Source organism: Pararge aegeria, chromosome 8 (genome assembly GCF_905163445.1).
Source record: "Pararge aegeria chromosome 8, ilParAegt1.1, whole genome shotgun sequence".
In the NCBI taxonomy this organism is placed as follows: domain Eukaryota; kingdom Metazoa; phylum Arthropoda; class Insecta; order Lepidoptera; family Nymphalidae; genus Pararge; species Pararge aegeria.
In genome coordinates this window covers 5780143-5806847 of record NC_053187.1, presented here as the reverse complement: position 1 = coordinate 5806847, position 26705 = coordinate 5780143, and the positions used below count along the sequence as shown (strand labels likewise).

At 36.5% G+C, this 26705-nt stretch overlaps 1 protein-coding gene across 1 annotated transcript in view; it reads left to right on the top strand.

Moving 5' to 3' along the window:
• LOC120625927 (rho GTPase-activating protein 100F) overlaps nucleotides 1-26382 on the top strand; it is a 68073-nt gene extending 41691 nt beyond the window's left edge. Inside the window, exons 2-21 of the mRNA XM_039893198.1 lie at nucleotides 5837-5956; nucleotides 6962-7045; nucleotides 11003-11101; nucleotides 14840-15116; nucleotides 15552-15681; nucleotides 16360-16524; nucleotides 16839-16979; nucleotides 17157-17290; nucleotides 17377-17842; nucleotides 17920-18005; nucleotides 18292-18443; nucleotides 18789-19032; nucleotides 19322-19581; nucleotides 19991-20176; nucleotides 20656-20878; nucleotides 21414-21614; nucleotides 21927-22208; nucleotides 23036-23116; nucleotides 24832-24944; nucleotides 25453-26382. Coding sequence (XP_039749132.1) covers nucleotides 5837-5956; nucleotides 6962-7045; nucleotides 11003-11101; nucleotides 14840-15116; nucleotides 15552-15681; nucleotides 16360-16524; nucleotides 16839-16979; nucleotides 17157-17290; nucleotides 17377-17842; nucleotides 17920-18005; nucleotides 18292-18443; nucleotides 18789-19032; nucleotides 19322-19581; nucleotides 19991-20176; nucleotides 20656-20878; nucleotides 21414-21614; nucleotides 21927-22208; nucleotides 23036-23116; nucleotides 24832-24944; nucleotides 25453-25992 — 3984 coding nt within the window. The 3' untranslated portion in view covers nucleotides 25993-26382. The remainder of the gene's footprint in view (nucleotides 1-5836; nucleotides 5957-6961; nucleotides 7046-11002; nucleotides 11102-14839; nucleotides 15117-15551; nucleotides 15682-16359; nucleotides 16525-16838; nucleotides 16980-17156; nucleotides 17291-17376; nucleotides 17843-17919; nucleotides 18006-18291; nucleotides 18444-18788; nucleotides 19033-19321; nucleotides 19582-19990; nucleotides 20177-20655; nucleotides 20879-21413; nucleotides 21615-21926; nucleotides 22209-23035; nucleotides 23117-24831; nucleotides 24945-25452) is intronic.
• The last annotated feature ends 323 nt before the right edge of the window (nucleotides 26383-26705 follow it).

The following is a 26705-nucleotide window of genomic DNA, read 5'->3' as shown; positions in this document are numbered from 1 at the left end:
ATTGAAATATTTTTTTTCTTATTTTTAGTACTTTTATTAGGTAATTCGATCAAAATGGTTGAATAAAAAAAAATGCTAAACTGTACTCATCCTATTAGGGGTATTGATTTCAATTTCATTCCTTTTAGTTAGAAAGCGAAATCAAAAAAATAGACAGGATGAAATGGCACATCGTAATTACAAAATTTAAAACATTTTTTCATCAATGTCTGAAACAATGACTACGATGATATTATGTAACAACCAATGGATGTATGCAGGTTTGATTGCATATAATTATTCTTTCTACGGGCGAAATCACTTCAATTATTTATGAAATATAGGTATAATTTAAAAAGGCAAGACAGAAAGCTATTTTTAGAAATAACACAACAGCAAATAATAGCAGTCATTTTAGATTAATAATAATTTTTCCTCGTGATAATGAACTCGGATCATTCTAGAACAAAAATATCGTTTATCTGCAATGGTATTTTAAAATGTAGACGGGTATAATTTGAACTTTGGTTTGTTAAAGAAATGCCTCAAAAGCTTGATGCTTGATGATCAAAGTGTTTATGTCATTCTTTTAAATATAAGCCAGAGGTTAACGAAAGTAGATCATCGCCGACGATAGATAAAAGCACTCGTTGGCTCGAGACCGTCCAGTCACCTTTGCGGCATTCGGGATCTTGCAGCTGCAGTACAGTGACCTCGTGCGTACGAGAGGGAAGTAGGTCAGGGACCCCCCGCGCCACTGCTCCATCCCGCCCCACTCTCCCCCGACATCGACCGCCGAATTGTACGCGTTCCCACAGATATGCGATCTTAACGGGTGAAAATAGAAATTGGCTTCATTTTGTGTAATTTAGGAAATAACCATGCTAATCCTTAATTCCTTACTAATATTAATAATTTTAATGTTTGTTCCTTTGTCTGTCCTTCCTTCACGCGCTAAACTATTAATAAACTTATTTTTGGCAAAGAGTTAGTTGAAAGGAAGTACTCATAGAGTGACATAATCTTTTGGCCCTTAAAAACATCAAATTCTCAAGAGGATCATTCGTATTTTCACACCAAAATATATCGTCCTTTTTCATGCAACCAAATCGCGGGGCGCAGCTCGTATACTAATACTATTAAATAATTCACGTAATATGTATTTAGTGGATTGCAATTATGATAACAGCCTGTAGAATTCCTGTTTCTTATTTTCACCATCCGTGCCTCGGAGAGCACGTATTATCATCCACAGCCACATCACACTTTTGACTATAAGCCTCTCTTCAAACATTAGGAGGGAGGGATAAGAGTTTAGCTCGATGTTCTAATCCGTACTGTAGCAGTGTTGAGAGTCTACAAGCTGTTACTTCCACTCTTCCAAAGAGGGGGATGATTGCTCAGTAGGGGGGCATATAAATATCTTGAGATTTGTTTAATTCAATTGCTTTGGCTGAATAAAAGTTTGATCGTAAACAGTTATTGTAATTCTATTTACGATGAGCGGATTTTCTTTTTTCAAACATTTTCGATAGTGTTATTTTGTATAATTAAAGATTTTAAAGTAAGATTTTCCTGGTTAATCAACATTTCTTAAATATAGTTGAACGGGTACATACCACGATAATATTTTGGATCGTGGTCACGACGGGACTGCGTAGGTATGAGATGTCAAGTTGGATGTCACGGGCAGAATCTGACTACCCGGTTTCGTGTTCTTTCTGTCGGTATTTCACAAACTGTTCGACACACTACACTGACAACGTAACTATTAAATTAAGAAACTGTACGATACTTTCTTGTTTTGCATAATTCTACAACTGGATTCAACACACTTGCTAATTTAAAACCGCTCAAGCGCCCGATTGAAGTTTTTGTGCTACCGAATTTCAATCGCTTCACGAACTAGTCTTGGAATATAATGACTAATGGAGAGAATTTTAGGGTCATGTAGCTCTATCCAGTGCTGAGTGCCCCCTTGTAGAATATGCTCCGCAATCGCTGACTTCTGTGTTATTTTATATAATTGAACATTGTGTAAAATTTAAAAAAAAGTTATATAAATAATTAATAGAAGCAAAACAGATCTAAATCAATTGAATACTAGGTGGGTGCTTGTATATCAAGGCGATGATTGATAAAATTTTGTGAATCCAACGGCAGATATAGGACACTTTTCAGCCTAGGTTTTCTTTTTATTCCACGACAAGTTAGCCCTTGACAGCAATCTCACCTGGTAAGCGATCATGCAGTCTAAAATGGGCGGGGCTAACCTGTTAGGGTGTATGGTAGACATACCCATAATCAGTTTCTACGCGACATCGCACCGGAACACTAAATCACTTAGCGGCACGTCTTTGTCGGTAGGGTGGTACTTAGCCACGACGAAAGCCAAGACAAGACGAGACCATAGAAAATTCAGAAATTATAAAGTCCCAAATTTTCCCTGCCGGGAATCGAAACCCTACTAAGTACCTCTTACTTAAATTCACAGCGCTCACCGTTGCGCCATGAAGGTCGGCAAAAATAATTAACGGGAACATATATGCCGACAAAATTACGGGAAGTAGCTAGTATTTTATTAAAAGTGACCCGGTTTACGGTTATAATAAGATGCGCGCACATAATAATATATGTGAATTTATCTCTGATCTCTAACCTAGTTTCATTTTACGAGTGCAGGAAAACGATCCCTTTGTATGTTCATTATGTTTTCCATTTACATGTATTACTCTATAAGTTAAAAGTTAGTTTCTTAGATTCTCTTTTTTATTGACATGAAAAAGATTGTTTTTCTCTGAATGTATATAATATATATATGATATAAACATCATCATATCTACCCGTTACCGGCCCACTAAAGTGCGCAGGTGTCCCACAATGAGAAGGGTTAAGACTGTAGTCACCACGCTGGCCTAGTGCGGATTGGTGGACTCCACACGCCTTTTAGAACATTTTAGAGAACTTACAGATATTACCCTCACGATGTTATCCTTCACCGTTGAAGCAAGTGACATTTTAATTGCTTAAAACTCACATAACTTTGAAAAGTTATTGGTTCGTGCTGGGATTCGGACTCGCAAAACGAAGCCGAAGTTCAACATGATTGTTATAATCTATATATATAAAAATATTATGTCGGTTTCTGTACGCTTCAAAAACTCAAAAAGTTCTGCACCGATCGAGCCGAAATTTTAGCATGATATATAATACGCATCAAGGATTGTTTTTATCTACTTTTCTCAACCATTCAATCATAGGGTACAGCTAGTAATATATAAAAAAATCGTATATTTTTGTAGGATTAGGTTGATAAAATATTTACCAATTTTTTATCAAAACTGATTTGTTTTCGTTTTTTTTTATAGGATTAGGTAGATAAATTATTTACCAATTTTTATTATTTGTGTATATCGTATACCTTTTTTTTTTAGTTATTATGTAATCTGTTAGTTTGATAAAAAGATACCACACTTTTTAAGGCTACCTTTTAAAACTAATATTATAAATGTGATTTTATGTTGGAAGTTTGTTTCTGAATCAAGCCAAGACGGCTGAACGGAACTACACGAAATTTAGTACTGCGATAGATTTTAGTTTGAATTAGATCGACACCAAACAGATTTTCGGCAATGTACTCTCTGTGCACGTTTTGCTCCGATACTGGCTCATCCTCAGAAGATATTGACTATGTCGGTTAAGGGATATATCTCTCTTCTTAACAATTATTCATAAAGTAAGTAAGTATGTAAAGTTAACATCTGAAGAGTATAGCAAATAAAGCTTGGTTTTATAATATATAATGGAATTTCGCAAAGTAACGCCTGCTTCTATCATATACTTTTTATCCCGAGAAAACGAACGATTCTCGTGGGCTAGATTTGTTTTTTGTTTTTCACTTAGCGAGAGTTCGACATGTTCTTTTGCATAGTGCCAATTCAGGGACAGAGAGTAGTTAAAATTCGACACATCCGAAGTCGCGGGCGCTAATGAGTCTATTATAATATTACTATTATTATACTGTTCTTGTTGATAACATTTTGTAATTATTTCCGTGTACAATAAACTGTATTTACATTCTTTACTTTAAACTTACCAGATGGAATAGGGATGGATTATATTAAAGGTAGCTGTATAACTAAATTTTTTAAGTGTTTCGACCTGTACATTGCGTACGCCGCAATTAAAAAATTAATGAACTAGGTTTGTTGCAATTGTTGAATAAAACTTTCTACCTGTGGTATTTTTAATTTTGCATTCAGACCAACAAAACTGGAATAAAATTCGCAAGCGTTTTCCATATGCCGCGTATAGCGTCAGTTTTTGTTTGCGCTACTGTTTCGAATGGCACTCTTTGTTTTCTAGTGTGTCCTGTATATTTTTTTTTACTTTACTAAGTTTGGCATTTCGCCATGTATCATTTTTTTGGCTAAATTAGTAACTTTAGTTTACTTTAGCATTGAACTTAAACAGCCATATGACACTTTCTTTCGGTAGTAACTAAATTAATAAGTAAATAAGTTTATATTTTTATTTAGTTACTGTCATTTAGTAATACACATCGCTATCTAGCTCCAAAGTAAGCGTAGCTCGTGTTATGGGTACTAAGATAAGTGATGATTTTTTATGAATAATGTATCTACATAAATACTTATAAGATACAAAAAATACCCAGAGAAGTTAAGATAATCAGAAGAAGATTTAGTTAAGATAAATCAACAGACAACTGAAATTCATGTTCATCATACATTTTCCAGCTGTGGAAATCGAACACATGGCCTTGTATTCAGAAAGCAGGGTCGCTGCTCTCGGCACCAATCAGCCGTCAAACTACTTCCTATGGCTTAAAAATACCACTTTTCAAGGTCATTTAAAAGCAGGCCGATATTCCAAATTTATTTTGAGGCTCTTGAATACGGAAGAGTCGTTTGCTTTCTTTGATTGTTCTATTCGAATTTAGAAGGAAGAGAATCCTGAAGAGTTGTTTGCAACGCTGTTCTCTCAATATCTCACGTCGCAAAAAGAATTTCACTCTTCCCATCCTGATATATATTCCAGACCCATCAAATATACCAGATAATTTCTTCCGCGCGCATTATAAAATTGAAACGAAAAGTTAGAGGTGCGTACCCCTAACTTTTCGGAATGGGAAATATGAACTAGGCCGAGGATGGTGATGGTGAAATAAGTTTTTAACCGAAATAAAGGAGGAGGTTATAAATTTGGAGGTTTTTTTATATTTCTTCCGGCATAACTCCGCCATTTATAGTCGGATTTGCCTATATTAATTTCGTATACATCTGATAAACTTAAGTTCCAGATATCCGTCTCGGGCTCTTCTGAAATCTAAAGCAAATCTACCGCGATTTTATTTATGCATTTCTACGCAATTAAACGACATAACATCACAACTGTACACTCGAAATGGTTACGCAATTGTTTTCAGTATATCAGGCTACGCCAAATTTTTTTATTAAATTCAGTAGTAGTTGCAAATTTTTTAGGAACTGAAAGCTAGTTGCGCTCAAGCTGATGTATCTACAAAAAATATTTACTTTTTAGTTAGTGTAACTTTTATTCCAGAAGTCAAAATAATCTAGTATATAAATTAAAAAAATTAAAACACCTGACTTTCACTATAGTATGCATTTATCTACTAGTCAGGCCCTTTCATTTGATATCCATGCTGAGGGAGTTGTGAAAAAATATGCAATACGCCATCTTGGACCGATTATGATCCAAATTAAAACAAAATAGAAATTTGTCCCATCATTCCATCAGCCCTTTGGGAAATACGGTGCCACAGACAGAAACTTTTTCTTTTCTTTCTTTCACCATATTGTTTTATCTTGTTCAGGAAAATGGGCGCGCGGCGCCGGATTTGACGGCGTCGCCGGGCCGCGCACCGCCCGGCCCGCCGCAGCCGACGCGCGCAAACCACGCGCCGCCCTGCGTGCTGCAGCCAGACTTCCGGAAGGTAACTGTTCGATAATAATAATTATAATTGTCTTTATTGAGTCTCATTTACAACGGATTCTTAAAATCTAAGGAACGGTAAAAACTGCATTCGTTTAAAACTTTGTTGCAGCTACAAAAGCCCAAAAAATAAATAAATAAACAAAATAAAATTATGTGTGTTTCTATGAATTTGTTATGTCCGCTTCTGTCCACCGAATCCGGTCCGTGGGTCAACATAAGTGGCGTGGACCCTCATTCCCGCATCAGCCATTTGTAACAAAATAAATATTCTTGATAACCAGTAATCGATCTAATTTAAACTATAAGACCATGAATACCACGGATAGCTACCGGATAACTTAACACTATATATAACATAACAAGGGTTTCAAGAATTGCGATTCGATCACAAATTCTCAACCATTCATTTCCCTGGATTAGGAAAAACATTTTTTTTATAAAAGGTGATGAGAAATTCACCTTTTACTACGATAAATAAGATAATTACATTTACCCACTAAAAGCGAGAAAAACAAAACTAAAAAAAACACTCTTCTAAAAGTCAGTTGCAAACATTTTTTTTTTTAAATTAACGGCCGAAGCGCCCGCAAGACCACACATGATAAAATGCAGAATTTATTAATTCATAATCTGCCCAAAAGCGAGAAAAAAAAAACTAAAAAAAAAACACTCTTCTAGAAGTCAGTTGCAAACATTTTTTTTAAATTAACGGCCGAAGCGCCCGCAAGACCACACATTATAAAATGCAGAATTTATTAATTCATAATTTGCCCTGCCGGGGCAGATTATGAATTAATAAATTGAATTGATTTGATTGAATTGAACCCAGGACTTCCTATTTATAAGTCCACAGACTCACCTTTCAAATATCAAACGTAAAGAACACAGCTTATATATTCCGACGTCATGCCACATTTTTATTAAGGCCCTGCGGGTTCAATGCTATTAAACAGAAATTCAAGTTGCAATAATTAAATACGCTTATACATACAAATAATTTTAGGTATCGGGTGTCAGCAATGAAATATTCAGGCAAATTGAAATGGTGGAGAATGACCACGATGCCACCACAGCGGCGGCGCTCGAGGTAAGAACAATTAACCATTTAAATGAATCGCGCAATATGTTTCAGTAGAACCATTTAACAACCCTTATTTGTGTATTATTATGTTATTTGATGATGACTATATATGTAATTAAATGAGATGTCTCTCAACATACATAGGTAAATAGTACATTACATTATTAGTATAGATACAACGTGTATATGAAACCAAAATATTACTTAGCAATATTTTCCATTGATTATCCGCTCTGACCAATACATAGCGAGATGTTATATAGGATGTCATATATCCTTTCTCGATTAATGAATTGTGCGATACCAAATGATTTTTCCAATTCGAACAAGGAGTTTTTGAGATTAGTGCATTCAACCAAACAATTTCTTCAGCTTAACAATATTAGTAAAGATATAGATATATGTTTGAATGCGTTAACCTACCAGCCTTATTTTTATAAATAGCGTTGCGTCAGAAAGCCCCGATTATGGAAAAAGGCTAAGGATAGAATGAAATGAATAACAAGCTAATGGCTTTTTGGTGACATAATTTCTAAATCTTAAGAAATAAGTAGCAATATTTATTAATAATAGTTAAAAATGAAATAAAAACATTATAAATAGGTATACCTTATTTCCTGCTTTATAGCAAGTAAGCCTGAAATTTCTTGAACCTATTTATTTTTCTTTTGCTGTCGTTTTCTCGCAAAGTCTCGCGAGTTTTAGCGCCTGTTAGAATTCCCATCGGAACAAGTTAGTGTTAAGAATTTCTTAACGTCCTACACTCTTCTTACCAAGACTTTTATTTGTAGTAGACTTTTATTCTGCCGATTGCGTTCGGGTTTATTTTAGGATTTTAAGAGTCCTGAACGGAACCCTTGATTTTCTCGGGATTCATTACAAAAATAATAAAAAATAAATTGTGAAAAACAAAAAAGGAGCATGGATCACAACTTCGTACCATTCGACACACCAAACATTCGTACATTTGCTTAAACAAACCGCGAACAGATTACGGTAATAAAAAAATAAGCTTTGAAGGAGCATTAATGTATAATGAATTACCTAACGACATTAAAATAGAACAAAATTTCAATATTTTAAAGAAAAAACTTAAAACTTTTGTAATTGACAAAATCTGAGTGCGGTTCTGGCTATGTATGACAGTATGAAGTATTTATTTATAAATTAACCCTCAAGTTTTTTTATATAATTTCTGATTGTTTTGTACGTGCCGTTGTTTTTAGTTTTAATATTACCTACTACAAATAAGTTGTAAATATTCTCATTGAGTGAAATTGTAATTTCTTTTGAGAAAAATAAACATCTTTAACCACAAATTGGTTCAGATTTTACGGAGTCGGTAAAACTGACCTTTCGGGATAAAAATATCCTGAATGCAATTTTTGGACGGATATTTTAGCTGCCCCCGATACTTTTTCTACATATATTTATATATCGAAATATTACAGTAATACTCGTATTACTTAGTGTTGCCCAAATGCAAGAACAAGACGAGACTTAGCCAGTCTTGGTCTTGGTCTTGCGCCAATACACCTGGTCTTGGTCTTGGTCTTGGTCTTGCGCTCCCAGTCTTGGTCTTGGTCTTGGTCTTGCAGCAAGAGTCTTGCAAGTCTTGCAATTACCTATTAGTCTATTACTATTTATTAAAGTTTACTTTAAATCTTAGAAAAACGTATTAGAATTGGAACATTGTGAGCTTGAATTAACATAGCCATAGTAAAGATCAAGCAGATTAATAAATAACTGAAGATTTGATAAGAAATTCGAAAAATCAACTGACCTATATGTCGTTTTCCATGGAAGTAACTGTTTCTTAATAAACATTTATGATTTATAAGCTTACATTTGCTAAAACATGTAAAAAAACAAATTAATTACAATAACTTGACTGTATTTTAAAGAACAATACTTATCTGTCTAGAAAGAGATTGAACCCTCAACTTATAAGAAATTTAATAAAAGAGTTTTACGATTTATCATTTATTTGAATAAAAAATAAAATACAACACAAATCAACAGCTTTATCATTAGGTTATGATACTTTATATCAATTCTTTTGACCAAGAATTAATACAAAGTAACCATCTGGCTGACTCATCACTTAACCTATTTCTATGTTTTCTAATTACTAATGATGCTTTAGAAAATAACCTCTCAGCAGGTACTGAAGTTGCAGGTATTGAGAGAAAATCACGGGCCATTTTCGATAAAATCGGATACTCTGTCTCATGCGTCCTCCACCAATCTAAAATCACCAATCTGAAACTTATTTATTCTTTGGAACACCTGTAGGTACTCTTAAAATTCGAAATTATTTTGCATGAATAGTGTCAAATGTTATGATTTCGGCGCGGCGGCAACGATTGTTTTAGATTTCAAAAGAAGCCGCCGGCGCGTGTATCATAACCATGTACTTCCGAAAAGCGGCAAATTTCTTTGAGAAGTAAGTACAAAACCTTTGATGCCGCATTATCAAAGTGCCGATGGTTAAAACATAACTATGCATGCACTCAGTTTGATTTTAATAGATATTTTTTTATTCGCTATGTTTATGGTATTAGTCGTAATGCGCATAGGTCCAGTTTTTCATATTCTTTGATATAGTTTTTTGCGTCTCATAGAATTCCTAAGCGTACCTACCTACCTATACACCGAACTGTTACACCTAACTACTCCGTGAAATAGCGCTAAGTCCTAGCTGCAAGACGCAAGAGTCTTGCAGGCTATGTCTTGTTCTTGCTCAAGTCTTGCACGGTCAGTCTTGGTCTTGGTCTTGCTAAAAATACGCGGTCTTGTTCTTGGTCTTGGTCTTACAAAAACGCAAGAACAAGACCAAGACTGCAAGACCAAGACTGAATTTGGGCAACACTAGTATTACTGAAGTGAAATACAACGATTAGAATTTTTGAAATTAAATACAACGAATATTGACCAGCAGTCGATTACACTCATCTCTGATTCATAGTGATAATGCAACCTCAAAATAAAGAGTGCTTTTGCATAGAATATGCCAATTCACACTATATTTTAGGAGACTGGTAGCAGATTCAAGTTTTTAGAGTAGTAGTCGAGCATTATGTGACGGAGCTCGTCCGGGGAAGTAGTACCACCATACTTATTTCGGCCGCTAAACAGCATTATCGCAATTCTGTGTTACGGTCTAAAAGGCGTGGGTATGATTGAAACTACAGGCACATGAGACTTTACGTCTACGCCTCAGGTTGATGGACACAGGGCAACAGTTTGCAGGATGTGTTTCCTACGTGCACTGCAGTGGCGTGCACAGAGGGTATGCAAAGGGTATGCGGATTGTATAAAATGAAAAAAATCTCCAGTACGAGTTATAAATAACTTAAGAATAGGCATTGTAAGAGTTATAAAAAGCCTACCCTTAAGTATTTATAACCCGCACTAGAGATTTTCTTAAAGTCAAAGTCAAAGTAAAATTTTTCTTTATTCAAATAGGCACATAGATGGCACTGTTAATGCGTACATAACATGTAAATGAGACATAGAAGTGAGTTGATGGCGATAAATAAATTCGTCAACTCAAAACTAAAGCTACGAGGGTAACAAACGCGCCCTGGTCTAAGAAGAAGCCCACAACAAACTTTATCTATTTTAACTTATTGTAAAGTCAACATCTCCTGCGGATGCTCCGGTTTCGGAGCAAAACGTGCGTAGAGGGAACATTGCCGAAGATCTGTTTGGTGTGGAGTATAAGGATTGAAGAAATTATAAATTACACCACACAGATTCCCCTGCTTTTCGCGGAGTATAGCAAATTAGGCTTAATTTTCATGATATATCATGGATTTCCGCAAAGTAACGCCTGCTTCTATTCAAAGTCCTTCTTCGAAATACATCATGTACAATACGAGAAACACAGGGTAACTTGCGATTGATGGTGTTTATATAATTTATTGTATATTTCATTAACCTTAATTATATGACTTACAGGCGGTGGAGCGGCGAGGTGAGATGATAGTCAGAATTCTTGAACTGAGACAAGTTGGCAGAAATAATATAGAAGCCGCCAAGAAGTTCTTTTCATTACAGGTTTGTGTTTAATTTATTTTTTTCTACTCTTTACGAATTTTTCCGCCTAGGTCTGTTAATGATATACGAGTAAGTCCCGTTTATAGAAGGTCTTTTATAAGTTATTTCACGAAGCTGCCTTGATCTTTGGAGAATATTGACGGATTAAATTTAGAGTTAGCATTTAAAGCATATTATGTCAGTTTGAACAATTTTATAGGAACTGACTACCATGGCTTGAAGCAGTATTATTTTAAAATTTCAGTTTATTTGACAAACGAAATGATGATTATTATCTGAAACACAACATAAATTTTATTAAAATAGTATTAGTTTAAGGTTTTGGAGCTAATGGCAGTACCGATTTGACTTAAAATTATAATAAGCGAAATTTTTGTTTGTTTTTGTTTTTTCAAACACATGGATGAACTTTAAATTTAGGTGTAGTAATCAGTCTTAGCTCCTCCTATCACTTACAAAAAATAGTAATCGTTATAGGACGCATCGAAATTCGAAATCGTTAGTTGATTTATATACTAAAAGTTAACGAAGAACATTTCTATCATTTTTTATATAGTCCTTGTGTAAAATCACCAAACTTTGTCATCACCTCTCCCAAAGGAACTGAGCTTAATTTCGGGATAAAAAGTATCCTATATTACTTCTATTACCTCGAAAAATATGTTTCCAAAGTTTCATGATGATCGGTTCAGTAGTTTTTGCGTGAAAGCGTAACAAACAAACTTACATTCACATTTATAATATTAGTAGGGATAGGGATAGGGATAAGCTGGGGTAAAGTATAACGTTTAAGACAGACTGGTCTCACCTACTGGTATCATACTGCGTTACTTAGGTACTTTGCGTACGTGGTATCAGTTTTTTTTAAGCTTAACTTTTCTGAGTGGTTTCCAGCCAGCTGTCTTTATTCATATCACAATGGTTACAAATTATTGATATAGAAAGTCACTACCGGCTACCAACTGTCTGAAAAGATACAAAATACAAGGCTACAGTATTTTTTCCTGTTATATAAATCAACGTTCACACACTTTGAGATCCCCATGGAGCGTTTATCTTCCTTTTTGTAATACGCGCGGATATTGAGAAAAATCCCCTGCCGGTGTGTGTTACTAGGGGTGAATAAAATCCATCTTCGTAAGCGCATTCTATTTGAAATTATTAAACCCTAGTGATTTCAAGCGGTTTTACGTAAATCAGATAAAAAACTGCTCTAGTTCCTTCTAATATTTAATTTTGTTATTTACCTGTTTAAAAATCGTCAACACAATTTTACACCTATTAATTACCAAAGAAATATTTATTTTATTAATTTATTTAACTCTTTATTTGTTTACCACAACATTTACAATAAATACCAACATAAAATAAAAACAGAAACATGAAGAAAGAAGTAGAATACAAGAGGCAGCCTTATCGCTTAATAGCGATCGCTGCCAGGCAACCTTTGAATAAGAAAAAATAAGAGGAGAATAGGCTGATGGTGGTAAATTTTTTTAAAATACATTACACGAATAACTAGTACATAAACAAGGTAACACAAATACATCAAACATAATATAATTAATAAATATAAAAATAAAATAATATATATAATAAGATCCCATAAAATACAGGTGAGCAAAGAACCAAAATTTTGGGAAAGTTTATTATATGAACCCCAAAAAAAACAGTTCTTTCTATTGATACGATGATACGATGAGTTGATGAATTAAAAAGCTCTAAACCATTTCCCAATCTATTCCCGCTTTAGAAATAGTTATAAGTTGCCAAAACGATGCCTGCGTCAGGCATACCTTATTTTTTTAGCATAACTAAAAACAAATACAAAATCATTAAAGAGAACAAGCGATGAAATAACATATAAAGAGAAACATGTACATTAACATAAGTAGAATATATTTACAAAGAAAATAAAAATTCCAATAATGCTCTATTTGATAGGGCGTCATTAGCGTTGAATTCCTACACCTCTGAGAAACCTTTCAAGGGGGAAAAAGCGTCTTAAGTCAATAACGTCTCCCCCACATGACTTACAGGATCCTCCATTTGAGAGGAAATTTATTCATCGCTATTTGCCTTTCCTTTAGTACCTACCATTTAATCGTATTGTAATTCACTAGATATTGATGTTAAACCCCTATCTAAAACTGGAAACCAAGGTTGTGCGAATTATGAATTTTTATTGTTATGAAGCTCCGATTTCATGTTGCGTTTTTTTTCAAATATGATACATATAATTATGATCATTGTAATTTTATGAGAACGAAATATTCGTATAAAATTACTATGCAATCAGCTCGGTTGTGATGTCTGCAAATAAAATAAATTTTATTTACTTGTATTAAAAAAAAACAGGTAATTTTCCTTGCTCTATTGACCTGAATACTGCTCGTAACCTAACAGAACGCTGAAAGAGCTCACTCCAGACAACCCTATTGTTCCTGGCCTAGATCGCGTTGTCGGGAATGCGAACGCAATCTAGACTAGCATTGTTGGGATGTGCACTTCCAGTTCTCGTCCCCAACTATTGTGGAAGTCCTGCCGTATTTCCGTGGTCGATTCGTGCAATGCGTCTAGGTTATCTGCATTGCTTATCAGACGATTTTTGCATTGAATACGACATTTTGCCATCAAACTGATATTTATGATTCGACTTTTAAATCTACAATGTTTCTTTTAAATTACAAAGTAGGCAGCGGGGTAGCATGATACGATCAATTATCCATAATAAACCCATGATATTATCTACTCTTGAAGTAGAATTATACCTAAATTTATAATATTAGATGGCAATATTAAACTCAAATCATGCACTTGCATTACGTACTTATTTTAAGACTGTTACTAATATGCAAATACCTTGATAGTGTTGAAGCCAGCGTGTTCAACAACGATCATGATTCGTACATCAACATGCCGACTCAATTTAAATTTCAATTTATTCAATACAATACATAGTGTTACATTTATACTCGTAAAACCAGATATAAAATAGATATAATTGTGATGATAAGTTGTAACGTATGTACTTACATTCCATACATTTCTAAAACACAAGAAGGCTATTGAATAATAGGGAAACCGATTTTATTAGGGATGCTCATTATCAAAAAAATCATTAATGAATAAAATCTATGCTAAATGACCTCATTAAACAAAGCATTTATTTTATTATTTTAATATTTGGTTCACATTTTCAGTGTTCTTAACAAAATTTGGCAGATGGTTAAATATTTTTATTGATATTGCGTATGGACTTTGGTTGTCTGGCCCTGGGTTTTCTTGTTAAGATAATCTTAGATCTTAGTGTTAGGAATTTGTGTGATAACTTCTGTACATTAGAGTGCATGATTAGCTATTGGCGTTGGCCCCAACATCCACTGGAGCAGTTTGGAGTGTCTAAGCTCTTAAATAAGATCCTACTTGTAAGAGGGGGGCTAAGTAAGCACTAAGCAGCAGTCGGACATTAAGAAGCTAAGGATGACACAGTTATAACAAACATGTTTCTATGGTATTCTTCTTATCAGACAATACAATTAGTTTGTCAACTACAAGTTATTCCTGGACTGCGATCCCAAAGTGAGTCTTAGATAATAGGACTTGGTGGGACGTATTTATCGGTGGCGTGGTAACAGATCCCACAGAGAAAATATCAGAAAATATAAAGTCCCAAATTTTCTCTGCAGGGGATCGTAGTTATAAAACTTAACTTAACAAGCTCTTCTGTTGTCTTAGGATGCACGCCACATAGTTCAACTAGTGGAAATTGTCAAGCGCCCAGGTCAAACCTTGGGCCTATACATCAGAGAAGGGGACGGTGGTGCGAGGACCGATGGCGTGTTCATATCTCGGATAGCCCTCGAATCAGCGGTGTATAACAGCGGCTGTTTGAAGGTCGGAGACGAGATCTTGGCTGTGAACTTGGTTGATGTGCGAAGAATGTCACTGGATGATGTAGTTATTATCATGTCGATACCACGGCGATTATTGCTGTGTACCAGACAGCGGAAAGGTAATTACTATAATGATTACTCTCATTGGCGTCAAAAACAAAACTTACTTTATTTAAATAGGCAAATAAGGCACTTGCCATATTAGTACATAATAATGGAAATTATTCTTTTTGAATATATCTAGGTTCACTATAAATAATTATGGTATTTCCGTTTGTAATATATTTGCTTAAATGTTTAATCTATAAAAAACTTAATGATTTACGGTCAAGATAATTATTTAAAACTGAATCCATCAATCCGCACTGGGTCAGCTAGGTAGCCCTTTTTTATTGAGGAGACCCGGAGGGTTGGCCGGTAATGAGTTGATCAAGTCATAATAAAAAATAATAAAGGTAGTAATTAAATATTTAATTAAAACAACATTAACTTAATTATATGTAGAATAATAGATCGATTATTTCAAGATCCATATTTTTATTTTGAATTTACAGGAAAATCAGGACCTGGATCACCGTCACTGCCACGAACCGAACATAAACCTCCACCGGTTGTTGTATTGAAGAGGGACTGCCGCGATGATGATGATCGAGATCGTGATCGATTAGATGGGCTTTATTCACAGTAATTATTATTTTTACTTATGTGACCTAATCAAACACAAATAAGGATTTAAGGATGATTTTCCATAGGTTACTTTGGCGGGCGTATAACTGGAATAATTTGTTCGATCTCTCCCCCTGTTCTCGACGAGAGGACAGATCCAACTTCTTATTCCTACTTGTCTCTAAGAAAACAGCGGGGTAACAGACTCAAAATTGTTTTAGTTTACAATAGAATTAGTGAGATCGGTCCCCTCGCCGGAAGACTGATTATATAGAATGACCTTCTACATAATAGTCTTATTTCCTCAATTATAGCCAATAGGGGTTTATCCTATCTATCCCTTAGAGGGGACAGGGCAGGGGGAATAATCCCTAATAACCTATAAATGAGGCGTAAATCAGCAAAACATAGTCCACGCACTGGATCAGCGTGATACTGCCTTAACCCCACCTCATTGTGGGTGGGATCTGTAGTGGGCCGGTAATGGGTTGTATGATGAGGAGTAAATAAGTCATTCTCGGAATTATTGGCTACCACTAGTTCAGCTATCTGATAATTGTAAAACCGGCCCTAAAAGTAATGGAAAATGTTTAATAAAACAACTTTTTTGTCTTGGATTTGAATTTGCAGAACACTTGTTAACTAAGAAAATTTTTTGGAGTTTGATACCCTATTGAATACTTTTATGTATTGTAGACATGGTACTCTACGTTCAACGGGAGGCCCAGGTAGCAGCGTGCGTCCAGTTGGCGATGGTAGGGAAGAAAGGAGTCGTATGCAGCTCGGAGCATTATCGCCAGATTCTACACCACTGGATCTTTATTATAATTCTAGGCCACCATCGGATCATTCAACTTGGAGGTAGTTACATTTATTTTAAGTAAATCCACTAAACATTGCGATTAGCTACGTTAAGCTGCAGCCATCAAAGTCAAATGCATATTGGCCACCTCACCACATGCTATGATAATGGATCATCATGATGTTTTTTTATAATATGTAGGGGAAGTCTCTCGAATTACTAAAGCGTTTAAAAAAAAGCTTCCAAAAATTAGTCATTTTTATTGACGGATTTTATGAGACGGATCAGAACATTGAGTTAACAATTTTTCTGCAAATATGGTTTTCTAAAACTAAAAATGTCAATTTTGATATTTTTTAATACGATCTTACAGCTATAGACCGCCACCGCCGGTTATAACGGAGCAGCCAAAGTCTCAAGCGACACATTTTGTGCCGTACGAACGCTCATATCCCAACACATTGGAAAGTTTGGCAGAAAAAGTGCACTCCTTCTATCCATCGGAAACTGGAAGGTAAAAGACATTTAGAACAAATTAATTATACATTACATTATACATTAAATTTGGTAATTTTTTATACATTAAATTTCGTACGATTCGTGCCAACCTCGGTTGAACTTTCTTTAATTGAACCTCGATCATCAAATATATATACTAAAACTTTTTATTAATTGTCATATTTTTTAATAGCACACGTTTTGGGGGAAGAGTACCGCGGTCGGGTTCAGAACAACAACTACCAAGAGCTGAGACACATTCAGATTTCGGTCGACACTCGTTACTACGTTCTAGTTTGAAGGCCTCCACAGCGGGACCTGGTGCCGGTATGTTTTTCCAATAAAAAGTAACGGTTATAAATATATTTCCGCTAACAGAATTAAAGAATATGACTCTTGCTTTATCTTTCTAGCGTCCAGTTTAACAAGATACGGTCAACGTTACGGAGGCGTAGGAATGCCAGGATCTGGTCTACCGGGTAGCAGTCTCACCGCTACTGGTCTTAGTGGAACAGGGCTTGGACATGGATTGCCATCAGGATTATCGAGTACCGGTCTTAGCGGTTTAACAGGTTCAAGCTTAGTCGGATCAGGCTTAACGAGTTCGGGGCTTGGTACAGGATTATCGGGAACTGGACTGAGTTCAGCTCTTGGAGGAGGTTACGGTACAACAGGCTTAGGTTTACCATCATACGGCAGTAAATTCGGAACAACCAGAAGAAATCGTAGCTTGGATTACTCCTCTGATACAGAGGCAACAGCGCCTACAAGGACACCCTACTATTCAGGACTCAGTGGATATAGAAGCAGCACGTTAGGAAGGGATATTGGATCAAAGTTCAACTCCTTACCACGAGACGTCAGAGGAACAGGTCAAAGGTAAGACCAACTTTGTGTAAGACATAAATTGAATAATGAGGTTGATGGTATTTTATACCTGTATCTTTTGCACTCAGACTAGGATTATCCAGACGGGCAGGAAGTGTCCTTCAAGATGAACCAGAACCCTTATCATCGCGGTTGGACTTACGTTCTTCCAGAGGTTAGTTTGTGATTTTATTTATCACCTTATACCTTATTATTTTAAATCTAAAATCTTTAGATAACAGATTTAATTTAGTAATGCTGTTCTTTTCCTTATGCTCCAAATAGAAAAGGAAAACCTAGTAAGGTTTTCCTTCAATCTACCGTCCAAAGATTTTGATTAAATTGATTATTAACTCCGAGCGTTATTTATATTTTTGGTTAAGATAAGTACGGCACGGTAATCGAGCATTTTGAACTCCATATTACTCTAAAAAGGAAAATCTTTAAAGAATTGTGTTCAGGTCGACTGCCTTTTTCTCCCTCAGTGTTCACATCAGACGAATACCGCGCGTGGCTTTCCCGGGCTCCTTCCACCAGCGCACTGTACGAAACACTCCGCCCCAGACTTCCAACTCACTATTCCGCAGAAAATATACACGATGCTCTGAAGAATGTGAGTAAAAAATTGTGTAGAGCTTTGATTTGAATGACTAAACTGATAATAATTAATACTAAAAAAAAACGACTGAATAAATTATATAATACGACACACAAGTGTTAATAGAATAGCATATGTGCAAGCAACGATCAATGGTAGGTAGAAAAATATGTAGAAAGTAGTATCACAGATATTGTTATATGTCATGTACGGATAAAAATTATATTATAATTAATATTTCCACGCGTATTATACGAGTACAATAAATAACACCTACTCTTTTGACGAGATAGATATATTTTCTATCATCAAATAGTCCACTCTCTTGCACCAATATAGGTACTATTCATTAATTTTTAGATGGAAAGTGGCAGTCGTTTTGGTTCATCACTCGGATTGGCCAGCCGGCGCATAGAAAGACCCCGTCACTTACCCGCGAGGTCCTTATCATCGCAACAATTAGGCCCAACTGCAAGCGGTTCGCCTTCAGCTCGTCGCGTTAGACAATTGCTGGAACTGGGTTCAAAGTTTACTTGTCCAAATCCAAGTCCTGTGCCTACACCAGGATCGCGACACCAACGTCATCTGGACATTAATCCTAATGGTAATATTTTTTTAATTAAATTTACATTTTAATAACGAACTCCCTGATGCAGTAATGAACGCGGTGTTTTTATTAATGTCAGATTAAAGATTCTATATTTTCCAAAGTAAATTTGGGAATTTACAATTTTCGACAAAGACGTGCAGATAAAGCACGCTATCATCTTCGCGTGACTGCAGTCAGGTGCTAATTAATAGAACAGAAAACCAATATAATGTGTTTTAATATCTCATAATAGCTGTACGTGTTAGGCATAAAAGTTTTTAAAAATATGTTTCAATCTTTCTAGAGTTCCTAAAATACAAAGTGGAGAAGCCGGGGACGGGTGGTTTATCTACGTCCATGACTGGTTTGTCCCGAATCTCTGGCGGAGTTTCTGGAATGCTTTGGGTGCATCTCCTTGCTGGTCGAGGATTACGTCCCGCCCCTACGGGATCTTCGCCAGGATCCCCTCCATCAGGACCACTTGCACCTCCTCAACCTCCTGTGGCACCTCGAGATCTATATTGCGTTCTGGAATGCGATCGAGTACATAAAGCTCGAACGGTGGTAAGTAATTAATTGCGTCTTAAACTTCATGCTATAACCAGATTTAAATCCGGTCGCAAATTTTAATCGAATGAAAATGCTGTTTGACTTAGTGAGTTAATGTGAGTGGATAATGAAGTCACGTTTTTGAATTTTTGCTATGTTTAGTTTCGAAAAAACGTTTTCCATATTTTATATAATAAGCGACCACAGGGCATATGGCTGTAGCGTAACAAAATCTTGTCTCGGAATAAGTTTAGGTAAATAGGTCGTTAAACTGCTTACTATAGAAGAGTCCATGATATTATGTGAACACTATTCCGATATATATATATATATATAAGTACGAGTAAGATGGATGTTGATGATGGTATTAATGTAACAGTAAAATATTACGGAATGCATTTACAATGTTTTATTTCATTGTCAGGTCCGCACTGGTGAACTGCAGTTTGACTGGGACGAGTCCTTTGAATTAGAGCTGGTGGACAACAGACAGCTAGACGTGTTGGTGTATTCATGGGACCCGCAACATAGACACAAACTCTGCTTCCGTGGGGCAGTGACTCTGCCAGATTTACTGTCCCGCTCTCCATCGCACCAGCTAGCCATAAAAGTAAGGGTAATGACGGTAAACTGTATAAATTAAATCATTGCATCTGAGTATTTCATACAATAACTTAAGTGCTACTAGAGCTTATGCAGTTTACTAGCTATTCATCTACGTTCTGTTCAGTTCTTTAACCAATATTATTCCTGAAATAAAAACTGCTTATGCCTTTGTCCGTTTGCGGAATTCAAGCTACCGATGCAAATTTTTTTAAGATCGGTTTTGATGTGAAACTGAAAGAAGGTAACAAAGACGATTTGTTTCATTCTTTGGAAACGTTACCCTGGTCCTGTTCTATGATATAAAAACATTTCATGTCTATTTTCAGGATGTAAACAATAAATCTATCAAAGATCATCAATACGATGTGTGATCTAAAAAACAGACCCACCTCACATTTTATAATATTGTTAGTTTGGAAGTGTACCTTTTAACTGATTTCAATTTGGGAAAGCGCTTGCACGAATTTTATGTTTTTGTACCAGATGGAGCCTCGAGGTACGCTTTACATGCGCGTACGTCATACGGAACCACACGAATTGTTCCGTCGAAGACCAGCAGCGCCTAGGCTCGCACCTCCCCCACTATTTGGTGCTGAGTTAGAAGCAGTTGTAGCACGCGAGTTGCGACCACCCCACGCAGCACCCGTACCCCTTGTTGTTAGACGCTGTGTTGAAGAGATTGAAAGACGTGGATTAGATATCATTGGTTAGTGAAATTCTGTATTTGATAAGAGATATTTTATCTGAATTATACAAATCAGATGAATCTGCTCTGGATGCAGCAAACTATGCAGTGTTAATAATATTATCACCGTGAACTTCATCTTAAATGGGAACCAGTTCAACCACAGTTTAAAGGAAGCGTAGCTGATTTTACATCTAAAAGCCCCTACAAGTGGTGCCATATTTTCATATCATAGTTCAATGATAATGTTAGTGTCGATTCACATAACACTAAAAATAAGAGTGATGAAATAAATATTTTAACTCCCATCCATGTCATCATGATTAGTTTGATTTACACAAATTAGCTAACAAATACACAAAAAATTTAAATGTCAATCAGATGTACGCATTGTATTAAGTTTCAAGACAAAATAATCAAATATAATTATACAACTTATTATATACTTCTATTTTTCATAGTAATGTTAGCGAATACGTGTGTAAGTGAATACATTTTTAATTTCAATAGTATATATTCCAAAACCATTACCAATAATAATCCTTTTTGTTGAAAGGTCTGTATCGGTTATGTGGCTCTGCTAATAAGAAACGTATTCTTCGAGAAGCTTTTGAACGTAACGCCCGTGGGGTGGAGCTTACACCTGATTCCGTTCCTGACATCAATGTCATAACCGGTGTCCTAAAGGACTATTTGACAGAACTGCCACAGCCGCTGTTCAGCCGGTGCTTGTATCAAATGACACTGGATGCTCTTGGTAAGTGTTTACAGTTATTGATTGATTTTTTATAAAATAATATGGATTTTTTTATAACAATACCTAAAGAAAGAAAATTGACAAAGAATAACTTGTAAAATAATTGTGGTATTACAGATAATAAGTATAAATATTTTTAGTAATGTAATAATGAATGACCTGGACTTGTATAATTGGAAATCACTTGAAGATTCTAAACAGTTTTACAAAGTTTTAATACAAAATAGAATTCGTTTATATACGTATTGTTCGTATTATTTGAGAACAAAATGAAACGTATAAAACTTGGTAATTCACATTTATACCTTCCAGGAGTATGCCTGCCCGACGACAAAGAAGGCAATGCACGACTTATGGCATCAATAGTGGAGTGTTTACCACGCGCTGCTAGAGCTACACTGGTTTTCCTTCTTGACCATTTAGCTCTAGTCGTGGCCGCGCAGGATCGCAACAAAATGTCTCCACAGCACCTCGCTGTAGCGATGGCTCCACCATTGATGCTGCATTCTCAACCGACAGCTGAACTTGAGTATCAACGTCCAATACACGTCTTACAATGCCTTCTCCAGATATGGCCTCCGCCGAAACGTTCAGGTAATGCCTTCGTCTATGTTGTTGCTTCTTTTTTTTCCGTTTTTATTAAATGTTGTGATAACTCTCCACATTTTTTACATTACCTCCGCTAACATTTGACTATTAAAAATTATAAACAGTACATAATCTTGATAATCTGACATTAAATTATACTAAAACACCCTATTCAGAGACGATCCTTATCTATTAAATAAAAAAAAGAAAGAGGCTTAATGTTTGTACTATTCGAGGTAAAAAGCAGTTATAATTATTGCTCATTAAGAAGCAACGAAATTCTTTTTATAATAATATGGACCCTAAGTGTGAATGAAATCAATGTTAAAACACTTATACCTACATCTCTGAAATGAATAAAATGGTATACTAACAATTTACTGAGATAAGAAAGGATTTTTACTGAATCATTATTATTTTTAATGGGCACTTTCTCACGTCTTAAATTATAATAAGTATATACGTATTTATCTTCACAATCAATTTCATTTTTATTTTATTATTCAATATCTAAGTACTAATATATTTTTCTATTCCATACTATTTCCAATTTAAATCGAATTATGTAATGACTGTCAATCATATCGTTTTGATTCATTGGTCGTCACATAAAATGCTTCATTCCAATATGAATAGTGATAACCACTATCATATTTTAAACACGACATTTCAAATTTATTCTTAGCATTGCTAGACTTATAAAATCCTTTCTCATCTCTAACTCATTCATTTTTAACCAGTAGCCGTATTTTCTTTGCTGTTTGCATGTACGTTCGTGTTGCTGTTGCTGATTTAACTAAGCGGTACCTTAACGCATGTATGTTTGTAGACAGTTCGGCGCGGCGAGCCAGCAACCGGGCCGCGTGGAAACAGAGTCAGTGCGTCGCCAGTGGCCTCAGCCACCCTCCCCCAAGGTTAAGAGATTTCTTAAACTTAAAGATCTCCTCCCACTACTTATAACCGTGTAACGACCGTAATCAGACCGTCACATGCATGTAGATATATTTATGTCCAGTAGAAGAATTAGTGGCCTTAGCACCGAACTTAAAGTTATTATATTTTGATTATCGCAATTTTTATTTTTAGTTTAGTTCTTTATGGTTTTGTCTAGTAGGTACTGCGATAATCATATTATCACTTACAAAGTTCGGTGCTTATCCCAAAGGGAGCTAGCTGATTCTTATGGCTTTGAAATCGTAAATATGCTTGAAAGGCTTCTTGTTGTGTCAAAATTGACTTATTACCTCCAAGTACTATCAAGTTTGCTGTCACAAATTGCAGTTATAAATATGCTATAATTTAAATCTCATTGCAAAGAAAAGCTCTCATGATTTTTCAATATTACTAACAGCTATATGTTATAAAAAGTCAACCTTAAGGTTACTGTTTCTGAACCGCTAAAATATTCGAATAAGTACTCGAGTAAGCGAGATCAATTTCATGTGCTTAATTACCATGTAATGTATTTAAAGCTTACAATGAATGAATGCAAAAAATAATAGGACTTTTCATTCTAGACTAGACTAGGCATTCTGAGAACCTTTTGTCATTGTTTATAAAGTCAGTGGAGTACGTTGGATTTCTGACCAGGGCAGATGATATTAAATGGAAAATCCTCTCATTACAATACTAGTTATTAAAAACTTAGGGTTAGGAAGGTTTATGGCATGTTTAATTCTCATACCACTCTAAATCTGGCTACTACAAAGTTTGATTTAATATTATGTTAATATTTCTGCTGTTGTGGTAGACCTGGTAAAAGAAATACCTACCCTTAAGTTTAAAAAGGACTCGTATTGAAGAAGAATTTTACATTTTATTTAATCTGCCTGTTTAATATATCCCAGTAGAACATTCTGTTTAATCGACTGTGTTACCACTTCGACTGTCCGCTTATTTACTGTTGCTATGATTGATGTATTTGATTCATGTATGTGACGTTATGGTTAAGCTATTTCACGTTTCTATGTTGTTGGTGGAAAGCTTTATTCGTCATAGTCTAGGCTTTACCGCTCGATTGCTGTTGACGCTATTGGAGCCGTGTCGAACTGTTATCTTCCTGTATCTACGTACTATTATTATGTCTATAACATTATGCTTTATGTGTTTCAGTTACCCTGTTAGTTAAATTTCGTACTTCATTTATTTCACTAAGTGTTACTTTAGTTTTTGTGGTAGCTTAATGGCTTAACGTGGAATAACATTTGGTGAAAGAAAATCGGAAACCGAACTTACACGTCATCAATTTAATGAAGTGATCAATAACGCACATTAATTTATAAACACGCAAAATCGGAGTACTGAATGTTCATGCACAAATGAAAACAAAACAATCATAGCTTCCACTTTATATCAGATGTACCCAATAATGCACTATCACCAAAAACATAATCGGAATTTCAAAATTAAGATCTAGAATTATTTTGATCTTAAAGATAACTATCATCAAGCTGGTGACCAGAATGAAGGTGCTGCCTGCTATAAGTTTATTAACGCCTTGGCCATATAAATGGTAATTATCAACGAGATGATACAAATTGATTTACTATGATTGAAATACGAAGATCTTTACAAAGTACAATCTCCTGTTTTCAATTATGTGTACATATAATGCTTTGTATGTTGCCAGGCCGAGTTCCGCCCTCAGTCAGTCCATATCGGCATCAAGCGGCAGCATCAGCAGCATCTCCGCCGCCAGCTCTCTCGGTTCGGCACGCGGCCGACCGCTCGCCGCCCGCACATGTACATTACTTTTATTTTGTTATAGATTAGCATTTCATCGTCACCATTATCGACTCATTGCCGGTCGCACGAGTCTCGTCCCAGAATGAGAAAGGTTTGGGAAATAGTATACACACGCTGGCCAGGCGCGGATTGGTGATTGGAAATATTTTGGAGAACACACAGTCATGTAGGTTACCTCACGATGTTATCCCTCACCGTTAAAGCAAGTAATAATATCAAATTGCTTAAAACACATACATAATTTCGAAAAGTAATGTGTCTGTGCCGGGGATTGAACTCGGTACGTGAGTGAGGCCGAAGTCTTCCAGGAGGCTGTCACGCTTGATTAGTATTTATCTTACTACAGTCTGACTGGGCTCTGGGAAAGGAACTATAGAGCGCACTTGCCTTTGCACACGCACTAATGAAGAAGAAGAAGTCAGATTTCAGTCTCATTAGAACATCCTCATGGATGCCGAAGAATACCGAAGAATGCTGAACTATAAAAGATGGTTATGCTTTTCAGGTTCTCTCATCAGTCAGGGCAGGCCAATATCGTCCGCAGTCGCCTCTTCGAGGCCCACTGCCCGCTCCTCCTCGCTCCCGTCAGGTGACGGTAACGTCTCCCGGTTCGCCCAGTAGCAGCTCGGGCAGTCACAGCCCAGCGGACACGATCAAGCACGGTGGCTCTGTATCATCGATCTTGCGCCAGCCGGAACGGGCGAGTTCTCCTCGCATGTCGCCGAGAAACTCCCCGCGCGCGTCTCCTCGCGACTCGCCTCGCAGCACTCCCCGGGAGACGACTCCGAGGGACTTGACGCCGCGGGACCTAACGCCGAGGGAGTCATCGGGCCGCGAAGGGGGCTCGCGTGAATCGCCGCGCTCCGCCATCCCGGGCACGTCAGCGGGATTGGCGGTGACGCTCAACTCGAGCGGCAGCGGCTCCGGCGCGCTTAGCCCACGCTATAGCTCCACCAACCCGTTCCTGCAGAATTACGACGCCGAGGAGGAGGCGGAGGCGTGGCGCGCCGCCGACATATTCTCCTCGACATCCACGCACACATAGTGCTCATAGCGAATTGAGATTTTCTAGTCAATTTTTTTATCGAATCGAAAGAGTGCTACGATTCAGCTGTATATTATGTTGTTTAGCGAGCGTGGTGCGCGTTCGTGAAATGTTTGTTATATATAGAGCGAGTTACGATGTATATTATTGTGAGAATGTTTACCTACTGACGCGCGAGGCGTAGGCCTTGTCGGCCGCCGGCGCACCGCCCCGTAGACGCTTTAGTGTTTATCGTATTGTATTGTACATTGTATATAATTAAATACGTATAAGTTGGTACGTTCCAATTTTGTACCTTTCGGGTGGGGCCTCGGCGGACGGCCCGGAGCGCTACACACATCATCCCACATATCAGAGGCTTGCGTACACAGTCGACACCTCATCGACACACGCGTAGAATTCTTGCAAATCACTGACTCATGCTCGTCATCCTCAATGAACGCGAATTGAACAGTAGTCGTAAGGAGTGTACGTTGTCGTCGCTGCGAGTGTCGATAGTGGACACAAGTCAGTAGCTCGAGTAGGGAGAGTGTATCATAGATCAGACGTGCGGACTGTCTTGAGACTGAGACCATATCAAAGTAGCTCGTACATAGAAACACTCGATGGAAATCCGTCGTAGAACGAGCGATTACGTTACAGGTTGGAAAGGTCTAGTAATTATAAACTGTTATGAAAGTTTCAAATATTCCAAATATTCCTTGTTCATTAAT